General features: G+C 41.8%; 1 protein-coding gene across 2 annotated transcripts in view; it reads right to left on the bottom strand.

Moving 5' to 3' along the window:
- Window positions 1–14819: 14819 nt before the first annotated feature.
- LOC306882082 (ADP-ribose glycohydrolase MACROD1-like) overlaps window positions 14820–24080 on the bottom strand; it is a 576444-nt gene continuing 567183 nt past the window's right edge. The window contains exons 19-21 of one of the 2 annotated variants that reach the window (XM_079436537.1): window positions 18342–18398; window positions 17523–17597; window positions 14820–16302 (exon numbers count right to left, since the gene is read on the bottom strand). In XM_079436537.1, the coding sequence (XP_079292663.1) occupies window positions 16271–16302; window positions 17523–17597; window positions 18342–18398 (164 nt within the window). In that variant the 3' untranslated portion in view covers window positions 14820–16270. The remainder of the gene's footprint in view (window positions 16303–17522; window positions 17598–18341; window positions 18399–24080) is intronic. The other variant, XM_079436538.1, reaches the window with a different exon arrangement.

Here is a 24080-nt window from a genome sequence, read left to right as displayed (position 1 = left end):
CAAAACGCTAAAACTGGCTCCGTTTTGGAGAGAAATGGGCTCTCATTTTAACCCATATCATGCTGTGTGATGCTGAACTATGAGTTTCTAATGGTGTTTGTATTTGCACTGTTCTAAACATTAATATTTTATGTGCAACAACAGCATGCTCTCAGTGGCCTTACACATGATTTTAAATCTACTTTTCAAACTTTATGATTTAAATGGGGATAATTGTACTGAGAATAACTTTCATCTTTTCTTCAACTGAATACTGTTTCCGTGCTGTTTTGATGTGTTTGAAAGAGTTGGCAGTCAAAATCAATCAAAACTGCTGGATTATAGATATTCTTCATTCTTTATGACAAACAAGATAATGTGAATTCCAGAATGTACAACGTTTTTTAAAGGTGACCCTGGACCACAAAACCATAAGTGTCAATTTTTCAAAACTGAGATCTATACATCATCTACACAAAGCTGAGTAAATAAGCTTTCCATTGATGTATGGATTGTTAGGATTGGACAATATTTGGCTGAGATGCAACTATTTGACAATCTGGAATCTGAGGGAGCAAAAAAATCTAAATATTGAGAAAATCTCCTTTAAAGTTGTCCAAATGAAGTTCTTAGCAATGCATATTACTAATCAAAAATTAAGTTTTAATATATTTACAGTAGAAAATTGACAAAATATCTTCATGGAACATGATCTTTACTTAATATCCTAATGATTTTTGGCATAAAAGAAGAATCAAATTTTGACCCATACAATGTATTTTTGGCTATTGCTACAAGTATACCTCAGCGACTTAAGACTGGTTTTGTGCTCCAGGGTCACACATGTATAAATTGCAGTGTAGAGCAGTTATTATGAGGGGGTAGAATCCACAGCTCAGTACTCAGTACTCAATACTCATGAGTACTTTTAAATAGGCTACTCTTTTACTCTTACTCAAGTAGTTTTGTGGACAAGTACTTTTACTCTACTCAAACTACATTTTTTGGAAGGTAATGGTACTTTTACTTGAGTATATATTTTCAGTACTCTTTCCACCACTGGATGTAATACAGTAAGCGCAAATGTGCATGTGAGACACGCTAGAATCAATGAAGTTTTGGTCACGTAATGCATGCACTTGCATTTCATACAATCAAATTTTAATTGGATATGAATTGAGCAAGAGTTTTGCTATATTAATTTTAGTATCAATGATATGAAGGGAATGTTTCTGACGCGCTGCCGACCACAAATATGAAGCAAGTGAGAGAGTGAGATTTATATTTAATGCTTTTTCTTTGGTTGAGTCTGAAATCTGAAAACAATCTGAGAGAGAGAAATAATAACATGATTTTGAACATTACTTTGACTGTTAGAATAACACTTTACAATAAAGCAACATTTGTTGCATCAATTGCGCAACTTCAGTGCTATTTTTTTTCTTCAAAATGAAACCTATGTTTCCGGTAGGTTTTTTTTTAGGAGACATTTAGTTTGCACTGAAAAATTAAGATTTGAATATATTTATAATGCAGTTAGCCTATTTATTTATTTTTTCTCCAACATCAAAATGTAACGTATGTTCCCTTTAGGTTTTTTGTTACAGTTTGATACAAAGGTATTAACATATGAATCTGTTTTTATTATTATTATTATTAATAATATATTTTTAATTCACTTATCTTTTGAGGCTGGTTATTTGTCACCTATGGTATCGATTTAGTATCGATACCGAGGTACTACATTCTAGTATCGTACCGAAGCCAAAATTATGGTATCGAGCCATCCCTAATCGGCCCATAAAACTCTTAGCAGCCTATAGTTTTTCTGCCTAAATAGTTGACGGCGCTGTGGTCTTTGCGACTGTTTAATGTATTTGTAAAAAAAAGTCGGTTTAGGATTTTTTCCTCCCCAGACAGACCGGCCCATGAGACATTTAATCAGCAGCCCATTGGTTATTTTCTTAATTGACATTGGGCTGACCCATTCACATCTTTAAACAACTCCCCTTTTGGGCTCTCTCTCGCTCTCTCTCTCTCACTCACACACACACACACACACACAGTAGTGGTGTATTGTAACAAATTAATACTTCGTTACAGTACTTAAGTATTTTTTGGGAGTATCTGTAGCCTACTTGAGTTTTTATATTTCAGCCAACTTTTACTCCGATACATTTCCCCGAAGCATATTCGTTATTTTCAACAAAATAGTCAGAAGAACACAGACTGCAGGAAAGCAGGTTTTAGAATCCGTGGTCTGTCGTTTGTAAGTTAGAACAGCTTTGCTCATCTGCAAACCGTGCAAACAAGTGCGCGCACAATCACGGATGATTCATTTTCTACTCAAAGTGGAGTCTGGGGTGTGTGATATACAGTATATCTTCTGCAATAATAGGGTAAGTGTTGTTGTAATGATGTGTGATCTGACATTATCAAGTAGGCTATATCATCAAATCACACACAGAGTGCACGCACTTGATTTATTAATGTATTAAAAAATTCCAGGCATTCTAAATTGTAGACGTCAAAAATGCTTCTGTATGCTTTTTATATTTATATTTATATAATATAGTTAACTTCTAAATTTTGCACATATCACCTGGACTATATCTATATCACACAAAGAGTACCGTTTTTCTGCAGATGAACACATTTAATAATCATTTCATACAAGTCCAGTAAGCAATAAGTGACGTGATGTTTTATTAACAAATTTCGGGAGGAGCACGCGCAGATAATTAACACGGCCAATTCACCATCAGCAATCACCCAGTCTATCCTATCAGCCGAGAGAGAACTTCTATAAATAGACCAAGCCATCTTACCTTCATTCTCTCTACAGTTTCCAGCATTGGTACTCCCAATCGCCACGATGTCAGAGATCGAACTGTCCACAAACGACAACTCCCTCGACAACCAGGGTCCTCCGGAGTCTCCCAGCGCCGCCCAGCGCGCCAGCATCTGCCAAGACACCGCAATCGACCGGCCGTCGATTCGTCGATCGTCGGCCCTCCCGAGCCGCTTCTCGATCCTCGAGACGCCGAGTCTCGCCCTCGACTCCCCCTTCCAGGCGTCTTCCACCTTCTCCCACATCCTCATATGCCTCAGCCAGCTCCTTCGTCCCCGCTATCGAGAAGTGGACAGTCTTAAGCCTAAGACAAGCGCTGAACAACGCCGACGTCTACTTCTCACGGCGGATGAACAAGGCGGAGCTCTACAACCTCTACTCATCTCTCCAGCCAAGAAACCCAGCGCCGACTTCCACTCCTCCATCAAAAACGGCCGACAAACCGAGTCCGGCCCGCAGCGGCCCGTACTCACGGCCTGGAAATAACTAGGGCTGTAACGTCCCAGTCGATTAGTCGATTAATTGGTCGATATGGTCTGGTTCGACCAAAAATCTGATTGGTCGATTTTTTGCCGCGCTCATTTCATCAGTTTTGCCGCGCTCATTTCATCAGTTTGGCCGCGCTCATTTCATCAGGTGGAAAGCACTAATTGCTAATGGGGGTGTTTTCAGAGCACCCCTGTTTCACAGGTAACAGCCTGTTTTCAGAACACCCCCATTGTTTTCACTTTTTTTGGATTAGCCCAACCCACTGGAGAAGAGAGACAGATAAGTAGGCTTTAGAAGGTTTGATGCTGAATATTATTTATTTAATAATAAGCTAGTGTAAAAACAAGAAGCTGTCTCCTTCCAAAGAACCAGTGTTAATTTCGTTAACGAAGAGGACGACGAAAAATATTCGTTAACGAACCTTTTTTCTGTGACTAAGACGAGAAGTTGACGAGATAAAATTAATATCTGATGATAAAAACTATGACGAAATGTATGCGCGTCTTCGTTAACGAGACGAGACGGGACTAAAATGTTATTTGAGGACTACCGGACATTCAAAATACATCCTATAGGCTAAGTTGACTGTCTTGTCTTTTAAAATGTGCGTCCCTGTCACTGGATCGCAATCAGATGAGGGGCGTTTGTATATCTCACAGTATGGCAGCCGCAGTGGGCGGATACGCTACCAAAACGCAAACTAGCGATCTGAAACAATGGCCTCAGCAACTGAATGGTTATAGGGATAGGGTGACCAGACATCCCGTTTTTCCCAGGAGTCACAATTCGTTGTTGATTAACGCGATAGGCGGAATCACTCTGATAGAAGTGCTCCACTTTCTCAGTTCTCACACAGCGCGCGATCAGTTCTCAGTTCTCACAATATTGCGCAATTGCGCTGTGCCCACTGTTTGTGTTAGTTTTGAGCCTAAGATGCTTTATTTTTCAGTTATGCACTTTATTTGGTTTCTGCTCTTGTTTGTTTAATAAATATTCTTTTTTTATTAAAGTGGACGCGCCTTTTGTGTTTATTAAGAGTAAAAGCTTTAAGTCTATTCGTGTCTCAGCCGCGAAGCTGAGCTCTTATGTTCAGCCTCGCTCTCGAGCTGCGCAGAGCGGCTGAAATGATAGTGTCTGACAGTTATACTTATAACATATGACAAAAATAATTTTCTAAATTATGTTGCACATTCCTCAAAAGTTCTTGTGATATCACTAGTTGACAACATAGTACTGTTTTCAGAAATCACAGGCTATGATATTGCGCAGGTGCACGTGATGCACCGCTGTCAGAGACGACAGACTCGTGTGTCAGACTCATTTCAGTGCAAAATAATTAGGTCAAAAACGATTTAATATACTGCAAATAGCCTATTAGTTTTTTATGTTTATTTATAATTAATTTAGGCAGACAACAAGGCTACCAAGTACTGAGCACAGTGCGTATCTAATTAATGTAACGTACGTTTTTTTTTTCTCCACAACGTCATTTTTAGTCGATTTTTAGTCGAAAGTTTCAGGACTTCAGTCGACCAAGATTTTCTTTGGTTGATTACAGCCCTAGAAATAACACCACGCCCGTGAGGAGGGGTCTCCGGCCTCCAAGCCGCCGTAGCAGGCCCTCGGCAAGTCTGGGCCATGCCCCGGATTCCGTCGCTGCTAGCCCTAGCCCGTTCCTCTGCCCGGCTGCCCCCGGCGCCGCGAGCTGCGTGAGCATGGCTCCGCCGGCAGTTCCAGCTCACCCGCAGCCTTTCCTCTCTCCTTCCTGCTATGCGCTCGCCGGTCCATGGCCCGAGGCTCCGCCTTCAAACCCTAGCGCGAGGCTGCCTCCGCTAGCGGCGCGAGCCCAGACTCCTTACGAGCCCTCTCTCCTTCCGTTCCTTCCTTCCATCTTCGCTCCCGGAGCCGTCGCCGGCGTGAGGCTGCCTCTGTCAGCGGCACAGGCACAAATGCCCCCCTTCCCCTCTCTCCCTCCTTTCCTCCCTTCCGTCTTCGCTCCCGGAGGTGACGCCAGCGCGAGCCTGCCTCCGCCAGCGGCTCCAACGGCCGCCTTTCTTCCTCCTCTTCCTCATCCTCAGGCTCGCCCTTCGTTCACGCTGGCATCCGCCATTCCGACGCCCATCCCACCGAACACACCTGCCCTGGAACCACCTCCTGTCGCCAGCAGCATCAGAGCACAGATCCTAACAGGTGCGGACATAGACCTTTTTTCTCTCCTGTCATCACTTTCACCACCCTCTTCAGACCGCCAAATTGATTGCGGCGATTTTTCCGTCACACTAAAAAATTCATCGCATAATCCGTCACGCATTCTGTCATTTTCCGAGTTCACGATCGCCTTCACCCGTTACTCCGAGGTAATTTGCACAGCTTTCCCACACAGGAGACGCGAGCTCAGCGACTATCTCTCAATAGTCGCCGAGCTCGCCTTATCATACGGAGGCACGCACTTCTACACCTACCACAAGCTGTTTTCAGCAAAATGTGCCATCAGGGTGGCTCAGTGGAATCAGTGCCCTTACTGGGGGGCTCTGGATACCGAGCTCCACAACAGAGTCTTCTTGGGCTGCCGCAACGTCACATGCTCAGTCTGCCGTTCTGTCGCCCATTCCACCACGGCATGCCCTCTCATCACCCCGCCCACCCCTCCTTGCGCCGAACCGCCTCAGCGCAAATCAACCAGCTATGTCCCGCGCCAGCGAACCACTCCAACCGACCCACTTCCAAACCACCGACGCCACCCTTCCTCCTTCTCCAACAACCAGGTCTGCTCCAACTTCAACGCGAGCAGGTGCTCCAGGCATCGCTGCCGCTACATGCACGTCTGCAGCTTCTGCGGCGGCACATACGCCCGCACCATATGTCCAGTGTTTAAATCCTCCAATAAAGATGAAAAACCCTACTTATCGACTCCTGTGCAAATTTACTGTCTGTCTGCCGAACTGTCTCAGCACCCCGACATCAACTTTACTGATTTTTTATTGACCGGTCTTACTCACGGCTTTAATCCTGGCGTCGAAAAGCCTCCCGCAACAAAGCATCATTTGTGCCAACCTTCAGTCAGCCCTCGCCGAACCCGACACAGTCGATCTTCTAATCAAAAACGAAGTCGAGTCAAACTTCATGATCGGCCCCTTCAACGCTCCTCCCTTCCCCTGTTTTCGTGTCAGTCCGATTGGCGTCGCGACCCGAAAATTTTCTGGTAAAAAACGTTTAATAATCGATCTCTCATCCCCGCATAACTCCCCCTTTCCAAGCATTAATAGCCTCATTCCGCTCGAAGAATTTTCTCTCCACTACCACGACATCGACCAAGCCATAACACTGATCAAAGACGCGGGTCGCGGCGCCTGGCTGGCCAAAGTCGACATCGCCTCCGCCTTTAAAATAATGCCCATCCATCCAGATTTTTGGCATTTATTCGGCATACGCTGGCACGAGAAATTTTACTTTTCCGTCCGCCTAACCTTCGGCTGCAGAAGCAGCCCAAAAATTTTCGACATGCTGGCAGAGGCTATCTGCTGGATCCTCTCCAACAACTACGAAATCCCATACCTCATCCACCTTTTAGACGATTTTTTGTTCATCTCGCCTCCCGGCTCCATCCCAGCCGCACACCTCTCAACAGTCCAGGAAGTCTTTTCCAAACTCGGGATTCCGCTCGCCCAGGACAAAACCAAGGGCCCAACCACGTCCATCGAATTTTTAGGCATCAAACTAGACTCGAAAAAATTCCAGGCTTCCCTGCCCAAAGAGAAAATCGATAGAACGATCCTGGTCGCTTCCGCCCTCTTAGACAACCCAAACTGTTCAAAGCGCGAGCTGTTGTCTATCCTCGGTCACCTAAACTTCGCAATGCGCATCATCCCGCAGGGCCGCCCTTTCATTTCTCACCTACTCTCCCTCGCGTCCTCCGTGCACGTGCTGGAGGATCACCTATCCCTATCCAGCTCGTGTTGCAACGAGCTCAGGCTATGGATAAACTTCCTCAAACAATGGAACGGCTTATCCTTCTTCTATAACAGCATGGTTTCCCACCCCGACGACATCCAATTATTTACGGATGCCGCCCCCTCCTGCGGTTTCGGGGGATTTTACCGAGGCCGCTGGTTTGCATCCACGTGGCCCCCCCCAGCTGTCAGATTTACCGCAGTCCCTGTCATCCTCAGCATTGTTTGAGTTATATCCTCTCGTCGCCGCAGCGGTTCTGTGGGGGAAAGAATGGTCCACCGCAAGCATCGTAGTGCATTGCGATAACGAAGCGGTCGTGCATTGCATAAATAAAGGCCGGTCTCATTCCCCCGCATTAGTGCCCTTTCTAAGACGTCTCATCTGGATCTCGGCATGCGGCCAGTTCATTCTAAATGCAAAACATGTCCCCGGGTCCAAAAATCAAATAGCTGACTCTCTCTCTCGGTTTGCTTTCCAGAAATTCAGGCTGCTGGTGCCAGATGCCGACAAACTACCTCCATATTCAGAGCTGATATTCCCGTAAATCACCCTCTAAGAACCCTCCTAGATGCCTCCCTCAGTTCCATCCTCCATGCCGTCTCCCCCAGGACCCTCCAATCATACCTAACTGCCTGGAATAGTTTCAAAAGTTTCCACCGCACCTACAACCTGCCTTTCCCCGATTTTTCTCTACTCACCATCACCTCGTTCACCTCCCATCTCAACGTCACCAAAAACCTCCAGGCCAGCTCCATCAAAGGCTACCTCAGCGGAATCCATTTTTTTCACAAACTCATGCTCGGCTCACCCTCCCCAGGAATAACCAGCCCACAGACATCCATGCTCATTAAGGGCATCCAAAGAGCCCAACCCACCCGCCCAGACGCTAGACAGCCAATAACTCTAGAAATCCTAACCAAATGCATTTCCACCCTCCGCAGAGGCTACCACTCCATGCACACCGCCCGCACGCTCGACGCCATGTTCATCTTGGCCTTCTTCAGTTTTCTCAGATGCTCGGAACTCACCATCACATCCAACTTCAATCCAAAAATCCATCCAACCCTTTCAGACCTATCAGCACTAGACACCGAAGCAATCTCCTATCTCATCAAGCAAAGCAAGACAGACCAAGCGAGAAGAGGCCACGTCATCTATATCTTCAATCTCCAGTCACCAATCCAACCATACCAAACCCTCTTAGCTTACCTACAGTACAGGAGCCCGCAGGCCAAACTCCCATCCGACCTGCTTTTCGTCGACGACTCAAATCGCCCTGCCACACGCTTCTGGTTCCAAAAACACCTCAAGTCCGTTCTACTACTATCCGGCATCCCAGCAGATCACTACTCCAGCCACTCCTTTCGCATAGGCGCAGCTACCACAGCCGCCCAAAAAGGCCTCTCCCAGCCTCAGATCCAGGCACTCGGCCGCTGGACATCAGAGGCTTTCAAGACCTACATTCGGTCAGAACGCTTCCTCATCAGCTGATCCCCTTTTAACACCAGTACACCCCTGTTCACCCGACCGCAGACCCGCCATAGCCATCCCCTTATCCACCCATAGCTGCTCACCTCCACTCCAAACCATCCCAGCAGCACCCCGCTCCCACAGGAGCCTTCGCGTATTCCCGCTCTGCCGCAGTAACCGCTCCCGCAGAAGCCTCCTTCCCTTTCCACATACCGCAGCAGTGGCGCTTCCGCAGAAGCCACTTTCTGTCCCAAAATGCTGCAGCAGTGCCCCGCTCATCCGATACCACCGCAGCAGTGCCCGCTTCCGCAGAAGCCACATTCTCTTTTCAGACGCCGCAGCAGCGCCCTGCTCATTCGATACCGCCGCAGCAGCGCCCTGCTCATTCGATACCGCCGCAGCAGCGCCCACTTCCGCAGAAGCCACATTCCTTTTCAGACGCCACAGCAGTGCCTGCTTCCGCAGAAGCCACACTCTGTTTCCGATGCCGCAGCAGTGCCCGCGTCCGCAGAAGCCACATTCCTTTTCAGACGCCACAGCAGTGCCTGCTTCCGCAGAAGCCACACTCTGTTTCCGATGCCGCAGCAGTGCCCGCGTCCGCAGACGCCATATTCTTCCAAAGGCCGCAGCAGTGCCCCGCCTGTCCGATACTGCCGCAGCAGTGCCTGCTTCCGCAGAAGCCACATTCCCTTTCAGACGCCGCAGCAGTGCCCGCTTCCGCAGAAGCCACATTCTCTTCAAATGCAGCAAGGAGCGCCCTATTCATTCGATACCGCCACAGCAGTGCCCGCTTCAGCAGAAGACACATTCCCTTTCAGATGCCACAGCAGTGCCCGCTTCCGCAGAAGCCACATTCTCTTTTCAGATGCCGCAGCAGTGCCCGCTTCCGCAGAAGCCACATTCTCTTTCAAATACTACAAGTAGCGCCCTATTCATTCGATACCGCCACAGCAGTGCCCGCTTCCGCAGAAGCCACATTCCCTTTTCAGATGCCGCAGCAGTGCCCGCTTCCGCAGAAGCCACATTCTCTTTTCAAATGCCGCAGCAGTGCCTGTTTCCGCAGAAGCCACATTCTCTTTCAGATGCCACAGCAATGCCCGCTTCCGCAGAAGCCGCATTCCTTTTCAGACGCCGCAGCAGTACCCGTTTCCGCAGAAGCCACATTCTCTTCCAGTTGCATTTTCTTTTCAGACGCCGCAGCAGTACCCGTTTCCACAGAAGCCACATTCTCTTTCAGATGCCACCGCAACATTTCCACTCCAAGCGACGTCCAGCGCCTCTCCATCCTGAAGCCTTGCAAATTTCGGGGGGTTATCAACGCCCCACTCCGGCTGCTGTCCCGCGCTAATCGCATCTTGGGGGGAGCGCTCTGGGTCCGGGCTAAATGCCGAGCTCGGACCCCTCTCCCCGGACAGGAGGAGTGCCCCGGGTTCGGGAGTAATTTACAGAGCTCGGAGCCCTCTCCCCGGACAGCACGCCAAATACGCATAAACCTTGACTCTGTTCATTATACGCAAGGGCGAACTCGTGAATTACATTTTAGACGTATTGCTTGTTTTTGCAAAATTTTGCCAAAGAAAATAGTTTCAAGATCACAGCACTGTTTTGCGTCTCTGAGCAATGGACGGTGTACTTATTGAATGAAACCGCTTTTTGAACGAATCGGTTGAATAAATGATTCAGTGATTCATTCATTAACACAGTCAAATGCTCTGTTCCTGAATGAATCAGCCGTTTGAATGAATTGGTTGAATCTCAATGACTCACTCATTAATGGTCACGTTCTGTCACCAAAGTCTTTGCTGTCACCTACTAGTGGTTTTAATTTCACATTTTGACAATTTTTTTTCATGTTTTAAATTAGTTCAAATATCAGTATTCGATGTTTTATGTTAAAAACACAACATTAAGCCTATTTATGCATCTGTAACTGCAGTTTAAATGCATCCATGTCCCCTCTGAGATACATTAAACTGTAAATACATCTAAATGCTATTTCAGATGCAGATTCCAGAAATGTTTTCTTATGTTGGAATGAAAGACACTAAGTACCGGATGAAGTGCTTCTTATTCTTACCCAAAAATACAAAATGGAAGAAAGAGTTCAAACTGAACACAATCCTGCTACTAAAGCTGTATGAATATTTTTATATATATATATATATATATATATATATATATATATATATATATATATATATATATATATATTTATTTGCTTCTTTTCCATTTTGCATTTACTTGTACTTTTACTTTCAATACTTAAGTACATTTAAGATTTTTAAAAATACTTTTCGTACTTTAAGTACAATAAATATCATATACTTTAAGACTTTTACTCAAGTAATATTCTAAACGAAGACTTCAACTTCTACCAAAGTAATTTTTTGGTAAGACACCTGTACTTTTTTCTTGAGTATGGCTTTCGGGTACTTTATACACCACTGCACGCACGCACGCACGCACACACACACACACGTTGGTTTTTGTGGTTTATGGGGGACTCTCCATAGGCGTAATGGTTTTTATACTGCACAAACTGTGTGCGCTATTGCCCTACACCAACCCTACACCTAAACTTAGCCCTCACAGGAGACTTTGTGCATTTTTAGATAAAAAAACAAAACAAAAAAAACATTTAGTGTTTTTTTTTGTTTGTTTTTTTAAGCCTTTTGAATTACGGGGACATAGGCAGTGTCCTCATAAACCACCTTCATATTGTAATACCTCTGTCATACCCATGACATTATACAAATTTGTGTCCTCATAAACCTCATAAACAAACACACACACAAACACACAGGATGCCGCCTTATGCTTTTAAAGGTTCATCCAAGGAGTTTACAAATTTGACTAAGTAAGTTTACAGTTTATTTAATGCTATACTATGGGAAACAGTGATCATCTGATTCCCTTTCTCCCTCAAACACACAGGCACATACACAGGATGTCATAACTATATAGGCCTATAATTTTAGGATTCATCAGTGTGGATTATAGTTTTATTATATTAATAAATTACACTTTTTAGAAGTTTTTAATGTGTCAACTCTCACTCTTTCCTACCTATTATTATATGGCTTTAGTGCTTTTATGGAATAGGAGCTGGTATACATATTCAAGAGCGTGCAAAGATGGGCAGTATTTTGATCGTATGTAGTGGGCCGGTCTGGGCCAAAATGCCAGGGCCGATTTTTTTTTTTTTTTTTTTTTTTGTCCCAGTCCAGCCCTGCTCCCAAGTTATTTTAAACTCCTGTGTCATAAAAGAAAAATGATCAATAAAATGGTTGAAAATAATAAAGATGCTGTGTACGTCTATAGCAGGACTGCACAGAATAACATAATATTCTGTATTCTAACACCTCCCTAAACAACCCCCTGTCAAAACCAATAAAACATCAAAAATACTGCATGGAATCAGAGGCAATGCATTATGCACCTGCAAAGGAGACCCATCTGAGCTGCTATTCTCCTTTGCTTTCTTCACGTTGTTCTTTTTCTCACTGCATTGTTGAAACATATCAGGATGCCCCGTTCTGTTGCTCATCACATGCAGCACAGCTGAGGTGCGGGGCAGAAGGGGCCGGTGCAAATGTACTGCTGGGCTGCCAGACTTCTTTTATTCGTCCTACCTTGATGTAGGAATTTGTTATGTAAATATATGGTGCGTTAGTGGTAGCAGCAGGGAACCAGGGTGCAAAATAATGAATCGTGCTGGGAAGCCACAGCTCTGGCCCATTTTATCTATGAATTTGTAATTGCATATTCAACACCATCTACAGCTCTAGATTTGGCATATTTATGCTGTAGCTTGGGTGTACAGTAGCCCTCTTGTGGATCTTTTGATAGGTTTCTCACAAACAACAGTTAAGCGTGGATTCATTTGATGCGGACACACCCAATGTTTTGTTTTATTCAGAGCACCGTATAACATTCTCTGATTTTGCACCTTTCCAGCTGCCTCGGTTTCTCTCTAGCAAGCGACCATAAAAAGTCCACTGGCCTTGTGGATCCATCTACATCCTGGAAATTCAGTGTCCTCTCGCTGAGGAGAAAAGCAAAGTGACACAAATCATTTAGTGTGTAATAATTCATAGTAACGCCACTGGGGACAAGTTATCAGCAAAGTAATTACCGCAAACCACGGAGAGAACCTTGTGCAATGGCTCCATGTGTCTCTGGCTGCCAGTGATGGAGGTCAGTCTGTGTCTGCTGAGAGGTATTGATAAGGTACAGCAAACACAGACTGTGACATTCATTTAAGGCTTTTGTCCTCACTTTATAGTGGAGAGCAGGGAGTGCTATAATAGTGTCTCTAACTAACTCTTACATGTTTTATTTTAACCAGTTAGACATAAGCTAGAGGTTCATATGGAATATGTGTAAAAAGCGAGCAGATAGGAACAGGAATATTATTACTGATAAAGAAATACTATCTAAACGGCTTTGTTTCTAAATGGAATCATGAGACGTTTTCCTTGTTGACAGGTTGTCTAGTAATATCCACCCCTGCTGTAATCTTCCACAGGTTACTGGATCTCTTTGAAGAGGAACTCTGTGGCCCTCGTAAGACACGACAGCACTCTGCATCTCCTAAAGAGAGGTCAGGACTAGAGGAGCACAGCGGTATGTTCCTCTCATCTCTGGAGATCACAATACTTCTTACAGGAGACTCAGGAAGAGTTCAGTGGCATATTATCTGTGCAAATCACAGCTGGGAGATTAAATTTGAGACATGAAAAAGTGTAGTCAGGCATTTTGGGTTAGGGTTGTCGCACAATAAATGGTTTTGATTTGAATATTTCTTATAACTAGGGCCCTTGCACAAGGATATTAGTTAAAGGTGTGCAATTATCAATTTAGGGAAATAATTTTGCCATCTATGAACATGACCCTCAGTGGCACTGCATTTTAACTAACTTACCTGGGATTTAAATTCCTCAGTACATGCAATAGTCATTTTAATTTAGTAATTTGGCAGTGAATGATCATGTGATCCTAGCTGACACATCCTTGCTATTCATTTTAAAAGCTAAAGCAAATTAAGACCTTAGATGGGAATTTAAACTTCTCAATTTCTCCTGGACTATAATTGGAAAATATCTCACATATTTACATATATTAACATTTGCTACTGAATGCCACAGAAACAGTGCATTAATATCAATTAAAGACACAGAGAGCTGAAATATAATTATATTTTACAGCTATTAACATTGTGGAAATGTTATAAAGTTAATATTCCAATTGACCCTTCGCTGAGAGCTTGATTGACAGGCCATCTGACCAATCATATCACCGAATCTGCCATTTTGTCCATCAAACAAATCTGACAGGACAGTAGATCAACGTTGTGGACTTAAACTTGAAAAATGGTGTATTGACATCTTTCCGTGGTGGAAAAGTTACCTTCTGATGTTTATTCATGTTTATTTTGTAGTTTAACTAGTGAATATGAAAAGGTGATCGGTTCACGTGCCGCTTGACCTGAGGCGTTAATGATCGACACATTAAAGAGCCACAAAATGGTATTCATTGTTTGAATTTCTTAAATTCGAAAGTTTGATAACTTTTTCATACCAGAAGTAACCTGCTTTGTCTTATCTGTCGGCATGTTGTCAGTTTCTTATTTACACCACGATTTATTTTTCTGTGTTAGAACAATGTGTGGCGTGAGAGTGGCATGGCTTGTCAGACATAGTAACAGTAACTAAGGGGGGCGGGTCTTTGCGAAGGGTCAATTCCAAAAAACGTACCATTGACTGTCCTACCTTCAGAGTGAGTACAGTATAGTTATGCCCCCTTTCAAATGGAACTCACTCAAGATTTCAGTCTCTATATATTTTTTGTAATTGAAAAAATTAAATTCTATGATATCTAAAGTTTTCGATCACAAAAATTATTTTATCCATTAAGTGCTTTAGAGAAGTTATAAAGTGAATGCTGCAGGCACATTAAAAATCTCTGACATTTGAATAGCTTACAAGCATGTGCAAATTGAATACAAAGATATTCATGGATTAATATCTGCTGACATTACCTGCTGGATACGGTGCAACATAAAACACGCAGACATCATGCCCAGGGAAACAACTTTATAACTTTATTCATAGTTGCTCTATAGCAAAGCAAACATCAAAGGATGAAGGCAGAATTTCATCTGATATACAGTATGGCACCACTTAAAGGAGTAAATCAACCTTTTGAATACATTTTTAATCATCAACCAAAAAATCATATGCAAGATAACCAAACATCCAAATCAAAACACAAACAAAAGGACAGAAAATCACTTTGTGTGTTTAAAGAAAGAAATGCATCATCACTCATCATCTGAAGTAGCATTTAATTCATTCAAAGCCACACACTTACCATTTGCCTTTTATTTTAGCCATCACCAGTTTGTGATTATGTACTACTTATTTCATAAAATAAGGCAGATTTTTTTTTTTTTTTTAAGAGATGCAGAGACAATCTGGTAAAAATATTGAGAGCTTTCAACTGAGATCTGTTTATGCATGTGAAAGGGAGGGAGACCGAGAGAGGGATTGTAAATAAAACATTTGAAACAATGCTGGCATGCATCTAGATACACTTGAGGGAATTAATTTGTTAGCGCACTCGTCAAAAACGGCCACGTCAATCTGACACAACAGGTTTTAATTTAAATTTAGTTTTTTTCTTAACAGGCATTCGCAATAGTCAGAGCAGCTTTGAAGATGAAACATGATCAGTGCTCGTTTGAGAGATTAAAGGGGGGCTCTGCGAGCGTGACGTGTCATTTCAAAGCAGAGCAGCACACAAACGCCTCTTATATAGCGTGCAGAAGGGAGGAATGCCACCACTCGACAAGAGATTAGAATCAAGCGATGTTCTCCTCGTTTGACCTGACTTGGTTCAAAAGCTCACACACAAAGCGAAAATCTCTTTAAAGTGACATCATCTGTATATACGCACACTCACTCACGCACAAACGGACATTTATAGCCATTTTAGTGTTTTTCACCTGAAAGAAATCTTAATCGGTGGACAGGCCTGCGGAATCCAATCATATTTGGTTTGAATCTTGCATTACGAGTGCTCTGCAGGATGGAACATTTAGCCTTGGCTTTGCACTTTGTCAGAAGTATTACAAATCAGCACGTAACTAAAAGCGGCAGGATGATTTTAGGATGTGTTTTGAGCAATCTAATTTAATCCCCCCCCAAAAAATGCAAAAAACTATTGATCAAGCAGCATGTCAGTGAGGTATAGCAGTCCTACTCCAGCTCCACAATCCCTGCACTCTCTCTGATATGTTCAAACTTTAATTTGATCCTTTTTATATAGCTATATATCTGATTTATTATCAATATGAGGAAGCGGAAAGGAAATACAGGTTGAATAGAAGGAAAGATGGTGAATGAAGGGGGGGGGTGTCAACTCTTTTCCCAGTGTTTGTGGGCGACTCCCTGGCGTGGGACAAAATTGGTGTGATGTTTGCCTTCACACAGTTTGCCGGCACTCGCTTCTATGAGGCTGATTGTAGTCTCATTCCTGTGCGTTCTTATCGCCTTGGCCGTCTTGAAGAAAACAAACATTAAAGCAGAATTAAGTATACATGTTAGCAAACAAACAGTTAAACCTAATGCACAAGGCTGACAGATTAGTGTCAACGTGAAAGCAACAATGAGCCCATTTACCTTTTTTTTTTTTTTGTCAAACCCCCCATTTCCAACTATCTAGGTTCACTTTTGTATTTTCCCATATCAATGAAATGGAGCTGCAACTAAAAGTAACAGATTATTTGGTTGACTCATTAATTAATCAGACAATTAATCAGTAAAAAATTCATACGTTTTTCATTTTCTGTATTTTTTATATATATATATATATATATATATATATATATATATATATATATATATATATATATATATATATATATACATATATATATATATATACATATATATATATACATATATATATATATACATATATATATATATATATACATATATATATATACATATATATATATACATATATATATATATACACATATATATATATATATATATACACAACTTACCAATGTATATTGAATATTAAATATTCAAAATAATTTAACAGCAACTTAATTTCTAATTTAATAACTTGCTGTTCAGACAATCTGTTTTGCCTTAAATTTCATGTTGACTTTATTATGATACAGAATATACTTTCTTTGAATTAAATACAAGTCCAACTAAATTCTACCTATATACCTGTGTTTGTGCAGATACACACAAAGATACTGTACTAAATTATTTCCTGTCACACGCGAAGGGAATGAATATAAATGGCATGCTAGGAGTTTGTATGTGCGGCCCTAAGAGGGAAGCTGACCCCGGGGTTCCTGAAATGACAGCACAGCAAAACTCTTATCACACATGATTTATCAGCTTTCTCGCACTGCGTCATCTCTGCGCTCCGATCACACACGCTTTGTGTTTGATTTATTAATGTCCGTGAGGTGGGCATGAAGGCAATTCATCAAACTCAATTTAAGGAGGCATGCCAACACGTTTACTCTGAAAAATCAGGGTCACTCCGCAGTTCCAGATCAGCTGAGAGAAAGTGAATGAGAGAGAAAGGAAGTGAAGGAATTGCTGGTAAAGCATACGAGGCAGTAAAAGTTGGGAGCTTTTAGTTGAACGAGAAGGACAATGAGAGAGACGGGGATATTTACTGAAGATGAGAACTGCGTAAGTGTGTTTCTCTGTTTTATTCACAGCTTTTATTGATTTATTGCTTTTACCTTCAGAAGTTGGTCTGGTGTCTGGTGGAGTTGCGTCAGGCTCTTGTGAGCTCTTATCCTGGGCTTTCACATCATCTAGATCCGTATTAAGGAGAGAGACCGAGAAAACAAGGGAAGAAGGCAGAGAGAAGGGAATGAATGACTCAAGATCACAGCTGAGCAGAGGAATTAAAAGTTAGATGCCACTGGGTGACACCTCATTGGGTACTGGGCTTCTCCTAGCTGAAATGAATGCAGCGGATGCTAAAGGCTATGCTTGAGGCAACAGAGGCTTCAAGAGAAGAACATGAGACTGCAGAGCTCAGGATGACGAGATACACCTGTGCATGCATCTGAAAATACATCCAAACACACTTTTCTCTCTTCTGTATAAATAATAAAGCATGCATTTGAGTTTACTTGAGCAAATGCAACATTTACGATTCTGTTCCCTCCCGTTTTCCCTGTCATTTCGTGGGTCTTTCAACTGTCATATAAATAAAAAGTGGCAAAAAGGTCCATACCCTGAAAATCCCAGTTTAAAAATGTATTCACACATGCTCTTCTTTCTTCTGTATAAATAATGAAACATGCATTTGAATTGGAGTCGTGACCTAGTGGTTCACGCACATGCTCATAAATTACTGGGTGACATGAGTTCCAGTCTGATCCTGTAGCTGTATTTTGTCCTCTCTCAACTTTCATATAAATAAACTGACTAAAAACTCATTTACATCTGGAAATGCACGCACACTCTGCTTTCTTCTGTATAAAATAATAAGCCATGCATTTTTGGATTTAAACCATGAAATGATCAAAAGGTCCAAAAATAGTTTTTACCTTTAGTGCTGTTGCTGGTGTTGCTCTCCTTGGCTGTTGTGACACTTTGATCAGCATCTAAATAAACAAAAGTCATAAAATAATGTGGTAAGTTCTATGTGTCTTATTTCTTTTGATTTTATTACAATAATATTGGCTCCCTATGCTGGATTCCTCATTATCATCTTCAGGAAGAACAGCAACTACATTCTTTAATCCCCAAAACTGATTTATGTATTTATTGGTTGGTTGGATAGACCATCCTTTTAAAGTTCATATTTCATATCTCAAATTTGCATAGGTATGAACAAAATGAAGGTAATTGCAACTTTTTTCTCACAATTGCAAATTTATTTTTGTCTCAGAATTACAATTTTATACATCATAAAATTCATTTTTTTCTTCCTCGGGATTTTAGAGTGTACATCTCATAATTCTGTATTTTTTCAAAAAAATTAAAAAGGTAATTCTGTTTTATGAATTTTCCACAATTCTGACTTTTCTGAATTTTCTTGCAATTGCAAATTTATCTCTCACAATGCAGATTTTTCTTCTCAGAATTGAAAGTCTATTTCTCACAATTTTGAGCATATATTCCACAATTCTGACTTTATTCTCAGAATTGCAAGAAAAAAAGTCTGAATTGTGAGATAAAAAGTTGCAATTGCATTTTTAATTACCTCCCTTTTTTATTCCTTGGCGGAAATATGCTTCCATAAACTGGTGATTCCACTGAATATATTGTAGAACTTATTTAGAACTCAAAGTGACAATCCCTGTGGAGTAACCTTTCGGGGTTTGAACTTGCAGCTTTTCCAATCCCTATCTTTAACTACTGCACCACACCACCCCGGGTGTAGTGTATTTAGACATCAACTTCAATAAGAGATTACTTTATAGCTAGTGCTTCTTTGGTATGAGACCAATGCATAATATTTAAACATGAAAAATATAGTCCAAAAGCCTTTCGCCTTCAAGAGGAACAAAACAAATGCAGACGAAAGGGGAAGCATAGAAAATTAATTACAAACTGCCTTGAGTCTATATCAGTGTGAGCCTCGTTCTCAAACTCGTCTATAACTTTCCCTCTTCTATCTCTCTGCCTAAATACCAAAGCAAACCACAGCATGAAATAACCTCCTTCCCGCGGCACATCCACGGATGATGCAAGTGCACCCAATTCACTGCTGCAGATTGTCTCCGCACTCAAATCATAGCGTTTGTCTGCAGAATAATGATATTTACCTTCATGAGTATCTTACAAACATCATGTAAACACACTGGAACATCTTAAACGTGCAATACACATCACTGGCAGTGTAACAACATGGCGTCTGTTTTCACTGTGATGCTACATGCTTTCATGCTTATTTCATCACAAGCTCTGAAGCTTCGCTTTCAGCCGGAGAGACAATTCTTCGGGTTACGGTGGCAACGTTTCAACAACTACAGATGGTGGCTTTAATGCAACCTTTTAGAACGAGAGCTACCCAGACGTTTCGCTCTCCCTGGTGGCCAGCCCTCAACTTCTACTGATTTAACGGCGCAAAGCTGCAAGTGATGGATTTGTGTTTCGAATGTGAAAAAAAGAGCTATTTTTATTAGAGAAATAGAGCAGCAGCGAAGTGCCTGGATGAGGAAAGGTGAGGGAGAGCAAGGGCAACCGTCGCCGCCATGATTTCATTTCATTCTTGTCTCGCGGCACCGTAGAGGGAGAAATTGAAACCGAGTGCGATACGATTCAACAACGCTGTTTCCATTACCACCCACTTCTGGAAGCACGTCTCCTCTCTGTCCCTCGCTTGATGTTTTATCCACATTCCAGCACAAATGGGGAGCTGGAGTAAACAAAGAATCACACACATGTACAGAGGAAGTGTAGAAATATACACCATAAAAAAACTATTTTCTGTTAATGTTTTGGTCTTGTTTTTCAAGTAAAGTATCTAAAAATTTTACTTGACAAGAGACACTGCATTCAAGATGAAATTAGAACTGCGTTTAAAGTCCGTGGACAGGCACCAAAATGAAAAAAGTCAAGGCTGTGTTGCTCGAGTGAACCTGCAAGCTCAATTGAGACTTGGCTTTTTCCTGATGCTCCGTCTGTCTCTCTTTCCATGTAATAATGTCAGGGCTGAGAGGGAGCCCTGCCACTGTGGGCTCCTAATAAGCAGCGCTGATCAAAACACAACAAACCAGCCTTTGAAAAAAACGAGATGCTGGAATTTCAATCAATGCCTGTGCTCACTTCCAACTGCTGCCCTGTACATCAGGAGATGCTGCAGAAATTTGCCAGCTCTCTAATTTAGCTTTACAGCCGACAACAGTATGAGTTCGGTCTTTCGGGAAGAGAGTCTGACGTGCCGTGAAACAAATAAAGTAGCCAGAAGCTGTCAAGCAGGAAAAAGTGTAAAAATATGACATAGCTGGGCGCTTGAGTCTATTTCTAGAAAAATGTGAAAGAAAACAACAGAATTTCATTTCCCTACCCAGAAGCCAATATATTGATTTGAGGCTTCTGATGCAATCTGACGTTAAGATTATAGTATCGTGCCATTATGATTTAAAATCCTCACAAATAGTGATATATTTGGTGTTAAACATCACACTAAGTCTAACTCCAACTATGTGTTTTGGTTATTTATCCTGATTTACCTGACAGCAGTCCATTGGACACTCAATTCTCTTCATCTAGTGGCTGAGCAAGCTCAAGATAGTCTGAGCGCTCCAGCTTCAATAAATTGTCGTATTTTCTTTGCTTCATATGCTTCCCTTGAAATTAACTGCACTTAGGCATAATGAAAGTTTGATGGTCTCGTCGTGTGGGTGGTATCTTTACAGTCAGTGCCCGGGAACTCACAAAGCAGGAAAGATGAAACAAGTGAGCGAGGAAGATAGAGAAAGGGAGGGAAGTGTGGTGGTGGTGGTGGGGGGTGTTGTAGGTCATATTCATATTCAGACAAGCAGAAAATTAGATCCTCCACCAACCATTCGCTCTAGAGATTGTGAGGGGCTTGTGGGTCTATTGTTAGGCAGCATAAATCGTCTGTGCCACACAAATAATGACCGGTCTTGTCAGGCGAGCATCAACATCATTCCTCGTCCCCTCCAAATCCAACAATGGCGTTACAGACAAAGGCCAAAGCAGACGTGTAGTCATCATGAAGCAATCCCTAGGATACGATATATGTCTAATGAAGAATCAAATGGTGGTCCTGGTTGAAAGGTTTGGCCAATGCCTTCAAAGAAATTTCCATGGTAACCATCAGGTTTATGAGCTATTCAGAACTGACTTTAAAACTCCAAAAATAATTTTTTATTTGAGGTGGTAAACAGGTATATAAATATAATTTTAAATAAAGAAGGTAGAATTATAATAAATTGAAATAAAAAAACTCATATATCTGGGAAAAATGTTATTTTAAAAGGGAAGGTTTGCAAAAACCAGGGGTGTCAAATAATATGATATAATATAATTAGTGCTGTCAAACGATTAATCGTGATTAATCACATCCAAATAAAAGTTTTTGTTTACATGATATATTTGTGTGTACTGTGCATTTTTATATAAATACACATACATACAGCATATGTTTTGAAAATATTTATATGCATTTACATGTATACATTTATATTATATATATTTAATATATAAACGTAATACATTTTTCTTAAATATACACATACATGTGTGTATTTATATATACATAATAAATATACACAGTACACACACACATATATTATGTAAACAAAAGCTTTTATTATGGATGCGATTAATCGCAATTAATTGTTTGACAGCACTAAATATAATATAATATATTTTTTTATAATCTGTCAAATGCAACTAGACTTTATATTAAATTATTTTAGGAAGGCCACTCATCTGAGCTGCTTCAACAGAGTTCGAGCTCTTTTTCACAGCCAAGGCTTCTTTGGTCATTTCATTTATAACCTTTTTCCCTGCACCTGGATTGTTTAGGTTCTCAAGGCTGTTCGACTCACAGTGTGCCGGCAGCTCAAAGCCGAACACAAACAACCAAAACAATAACCCTGGCCTAACTGGGTCACTGGCCCAATGCAATCGAACCAGTGACTCACAAAAGCACCTCGCCAGACGGTTTTCACATGTCGCTCAGGAGGTTAATGGAAAAGAACTCGGCTGAAAGGAGAACAAGAGAACAAGCTTACAGCCGTCCACATGTTCACAAGAGGTTTGTTGAGTAAAACCACTCAATATCTTTCAAGTCAAAGACATTAACTATCCGTCCTTCACTTGGAGGAGTCTGTGGATGGTATGTTTGGTTTATGGAGATAAAATAATGAACCAAACTCTTCACATCTGGAAAAGATGAGCAGCGTAAGCAGCATCTGATATCTCACTTTAGGTCTTCAAGCTGTGCGTTCATCATCTAAGATGTAAATAACTCTATTTTTCAAGTGAATAGCCACATTTTAGACCAAAATGCAGCTTTCGTAGTGTTTTGTGCGAGGTAACAGTAGAGTTCAGCTCATCATTAAAACATACATCAATGTAATTCCAGGCCTATTCATGCTCAACAACGCCAGGCAACCTTTTCAAAGAGCCAGACCATGAGAGCTAATGAAGTGCTAAATGTGGAGAGCAAACTTAATTTTCATATGTAAATATTCAAAGGTTGCCAGGCGAGGGCAGACATATTTTCTCTGGAACAACATTGAGGAGAGGAAGAGAAAGAGAAAAGCATTCTGGGAGGCACTTGATTGTGTGCAGGGCTTTTTTCTTCGTTGCGTTGCTGTGTGATGGTGAAGCTTCAAACAATTAGAGCCAATTAAAAGGTATTGAGTTGAAACAAACCCAGTGGGGGAGGGCTTCAGTGTAAATACCACAGATCCTTCTCATGCACGTTCCTCTGTGAAAAGCCAAGTGGTTCCTCTCATCTGTATTCCGCCCTCTCAAAGCGAAGAGTGAGAAATACGAGGACGGGTTTCTACAGAGCCAAGTGGCATTGTATTACCGGCCGCATTTGCCTAAAGTTACAAGATGTGCTTTGGCGAGCTGCTATTTTACGAGGAGGAGGTCCTCTCGTGGTCTGAAAGGCTTCCAGTTCTCTCTGGGCCAAGAAGGCCATGCTTGAAAAAACAAAAAATCCTTTAAAAATATGTGAAAAGAGAACATGAGGTCACTTGGTTTAAGGGTCACATTGAAAGCGCTGTGGAGAACTGAGCAAGGAGGTTTGTGGCAGATCAGTAAAGCAAATTAGCAGCGAAGGGAGGTGAACAGTAGCCTTTTGTAATGCTGTACTTGTCAATGAAGAACCCATATGGTTAACTCATCATGTAACAAAAAGTGCGTTTTCACAGCTTAACAGCAATGGTTCACTCGAAAATAAAAGAAATCTGTCATCATTTACTCACCCTTCAGGTTGTACCTCAATGGAAATTTTGTATAATGCACTGGTTGCTATTTTTCACACAAATAAATGTATACTGGAGCTTTCAAGCTCCAAAAAGGTTGTGAAAGCACCATTAAGTTACATTAAAAGTGGTTTATACAACTTGTGTGCAGTATTTTAAGTCTTCTGAAGCTATACTGTATGATATACTGTAAAAACAACAATAAATATGAAGGGAGTAAGAAAAGAGAGCACCCCCTTTGCCATGACCCCAAGCGCCGCTAAACGCAGCTGTCAAAGGTAGCAAGGCCTGCTGCGAAAAACTTAACGAGTGACTTAACATAATGTGGGGTCTGCTTTTGAACCTGGCCCACCACAAGCGCTTTGG

The sequence above is a fragment of the Barbus barbus genome (assembly GCF_936440315.1).
Source record: "Barbus barbus genome assembly, chromosome: 16".
Lineage (NCBI taxonomy): Eukaryota > Metazoa > Chordata > Actinopteri > Cypriniformes > Cyprinidae > Barbus > Barbus barbus.
This window is presented reverse-complemented; position numbering and strand designations above follow the sequence as displayed.